Below are 3,393 nucleotides of genomic sequence, written 5' to 3'. Positions count from 1 at the left end.
AACTGTTTGCACATTGTATGTCCTTTTAACCACAATGTAGCTATATAAAAATTGGCAAAGCGTATCTGCACCGTATCTACTATGATCACAGAGTCTGATTGAAAGGAAAGAAGTGCTAATGTCAGTCAGAACCAAGCAGCAACCTCTGGGGCCAAAAAATGTCATACTACCAATGTTCCCCCAGTGGCCGACTGTGGTACTGCAAGACAAAAATCGCTGCAGGTAAAAAAAAAAACTTCTGAATGTATGTGATTGGTGAGTCACTTTCAAATGCAGCTTAACCAGTTCTCATGAACCTTTTACCCCATTGTTCTGCCCCCATTGATAAGCATACCACAGCCTGAGGGCTGTGAGTGATGCTCCAACAGAACTAGTTCTTAAGACTAGTTTGTTTATTTACCCTGGCTGCACTGGAAGCCAGGGTAAAAAGCCAGTCGTCAGAGAGGGGGAAGACGCAGTATCAGTACTTGCAAAGAAAAATCATCATGTGAGCTAAACTGGGTCAGAAACCATAATATTATTTATGTCAGATCTAATTTTTGAATTTTTCTATCAATGCTTTTGTCACTTGGGATACGATTCCTGGGTGTCAGCTTCACAAAATGTTAGTGAGGAAGACTTTTAACTTTTCATCTGCTCCATATGCTGTCCCAAACCTCTCATCCTCCACCTCTCTAGCCCTCCCTTTGTTTTTAACTTCAGTCGTCAGAGAGGGGGAAGACGCAGTATCAGTACTTGCAAAGAAAAATCATCATGTGAGCTAAACTGGGTCAGAAACCATAATATTATTTATGTCAGATCTAATTTTTGAATTTTTCTATCAATGCTTTTGTCACTTGGGATACGATTCCTGGGTGTCAGCTTCACAAAATGTTAGTGAGGAAGACTTTTAACTTTTCATCTGCTCCATATGCTGTCCCAAACCTCTCATCCTCCACCTCTCTAGCCCTCCCTTTGTTTTTAACTTCACAGCATAACGAATAGGGCTTCTGATTTTCACCCGCTTTATGGCTCAAAGGTAGTTTATTAATTGACTTATAATGGCTGCCTGTGCCCCACTCTCATATTCTCTCATATTCTGTGTCAAAGGAAGTTTCTAATGAGCTACACATAGGCCAGACTGCAGTGAGACAGGGAGGGAGATATACTGTATTTCCACATACACTATTCTTACTTTGTCTGTACGTCCCCCTGTCTGTCTGTTGCTATATTTAGATGTGGTGCTAAGCGTGTTGCCCTGGGTGTGTGTGTGGTTCTGAGTGTAACCAAAAGTTAATGTAATGCGAGTCTCTTGGGCACCACGGTCTCCAGACTGTCCCCTGTGAGCAGTGGGGGCTCTGATCGTTCTGCAAGACAGCTTTTGTGTAGACAGACGACTCCTGCCTCTCAGGACACACACACCCATACACACACACACACACATATATGCAAGACTGATGAAAGAACGAGACACTTCAGCAAATGATTAAAGGGCAAAAAGTCTCAGGCAGAATTTGGGAAATTTAGGTTTTTGCTTAAAGTGTCTGTTCAGACAAACTGACATTTATTCATAGACAACAGTTTATTTGGTACAAGAGGTTCACAGTGTAAAGCGAAAACTGAGGCTGCATCAGTTACTTTACATAGTTTTGAATGTTGATGTCATAGATTATACTCCAGCTGGTAATTAATGCCAGTTGATTTTAGTTTATCACAGATCAATCAGTATTGGCTTATAATGTCAACTAATAAATCACAAACAGCACTTTACAGAGAGCAAGTCAACTGTAAAATATCCCATAGAGAACAGCCACTGGTCACTACACTTATGAGATTTAAGGAATCTTTATGAAAATGTTTGTTTGTGCTAAAAAAGACTAAAATATTAATAACCTCAAAAACCAATACTGGTTGGCCTCTGGCTCGTGTAATTAGTGAAACCGCTTTGAGGCAGTACACAGATTTATTCCATTTCTGAATGTCTTATACAACATGTTTGAAGAACCAAACTGATGTATTATTCAGAAACGTGTAGAGAGTTTATTTACTAAATTATGAACATAAGAAGAATCTATTTAATCTGTATGAACTATTCAATGAGTAATTAACTGTTATAGGCGACAAAAATACCATCACTTCACTTCATTTTTCATCATGAAACATCAGAATCAGAACAGATGAGATCGTGGTGAAATTTAATCTCATTTGACTCGATTATTTTTCATTCAATATTGATGATGATGTTCTGCTTCCCGACACTTAAATGAGCAATTACTAACTTAATCTAAAAGATAATCAATAGCTCAAACAATAATGAAGACGATCATTAATTACATCATCTTTTTCTTCCTGCCAACCTCATTTCTTGCTTGGAGACATTTAAATCTGTTTTTAATGAATGAGGCTTGCCTTTTTCTATATTTTTCTTATTGTCAAAAAGTCCCATTAAAAAAAAAAAACAACTAATCAATGTATTAATCTGGCTCTCAGTAATATCTGACTTCACTACTCTGTCTGTGCCACTTAGCCCAAAGTCCATTAGTTTCTCCTGAAGACGTAAATCTTTAAAACAGCTCTTAAAAATAGTTTCAGTAAAAGCAGAACGAAATGGTGCATTTCCTGGGAACTATTTCCAGCTGCGGATTAATCTACATTTGGTGCTGTAGTGTGTGTGTGTGTGTGTGTGTGTGTGTGTGTGTGTGTGTGTGTGTGTGTGTGTGTGTGTGTGTTCATGGTGATTAAGGAACATTGTTGACGAGAAGAAAAATACAGGATGTCATCAGACTTGTCCTTTTACAGAGGAGCTGCAGAATGAAGAAGCTCCTCACCATCTCTGTCTTATCTGTCACATTCCTCTTTTCCATACATCTCATCTCGTTCACACTCCCTCCTCTCCTACAAACTCCAGCTCAGGGTAGGTGTTAAAATTGCCTTTTTCTAATGTTCCCTCATCCTCCCTTTTTTGCATCATTCTCTCTTCTCCTCTTTCAAGTCTAAGTGACACATCTGAAACTTTGTGAGCAGCATTAGGAAAGTCAGTTCGACTTCACTTAAAAGTCGGGTAGCTAAGAACAAAACCTCTTGCTTCATCATAGTCTATAATGTTTGTTGTGTGTGTGTGTGTGTGTGTGTGTGTCTGTCTGTGTGCGTGCGTGCGTGTGTGTGTGTTTTCTGCAGGTGTCCATTGTGACAGCGTGTGTGAGGAGGGACGCTGGGGACCCAACTGCTCCTACAGCTGCACCTGTGAGAACGGAGGCTCCTGCTCCCCAGAGGACGGCACCTGTGTGTGTGCTCCCGGCTACCGCGGCACCAACTGTAGACGAAGTAAAGAAATAATTTATACGCACACACACATACACACACACACACACACACACACACACACACACACACACACACACACACACACACACA

The 3,393-nt window shown here is 40.2% G+C and overlaps 1 protein-coding gene across 1 annotated transcript in view; it reads left to right on the top strand.

The window, feature by feature from the left end:
• Positions 1 to 3,393, top strand: part of LOC111656885 (multiple epidermal growth factor-like domains protein 11) — a 131,677-nt gene that overhangs the window by 107,049 nt on the left and 21,235 nt on the right. The window contains exon 15 of the mRNA XM_087174690.1: positions 3,157 to 3,303. Within this exon, the coding sequence (XP_087030816.1) occupies positions 3,157 to 3,303 (147 nt within the window). The remainder of the gene's footprint in view (positions 1 to 3,156; positions 3,304 to 3,393) is intronic.

The sequence above is a fragment of the Seriola lalandi genome, unplaced genomic scaffold (assembly GCF_002814215.2).
Source record: "Seriola lalandi dorsalis isolate HSWRI2012SDOR001 ecotype SW California unplaced genomic scaffold, Sedor1 jcf7180002054372, whole genome shotgun sequence".
Lineage (NCBI taxonomy): Eukaryota > Metazoa > Chordata > Actinopteri > Carangiformes > Carangidae > Seriola > Seriola lalandi.
The sequence above is the reverse complement of the archived record's forward strand: the minus strand, read 5'-3'. Positions and strand labels throughout refer to the sequence as shown.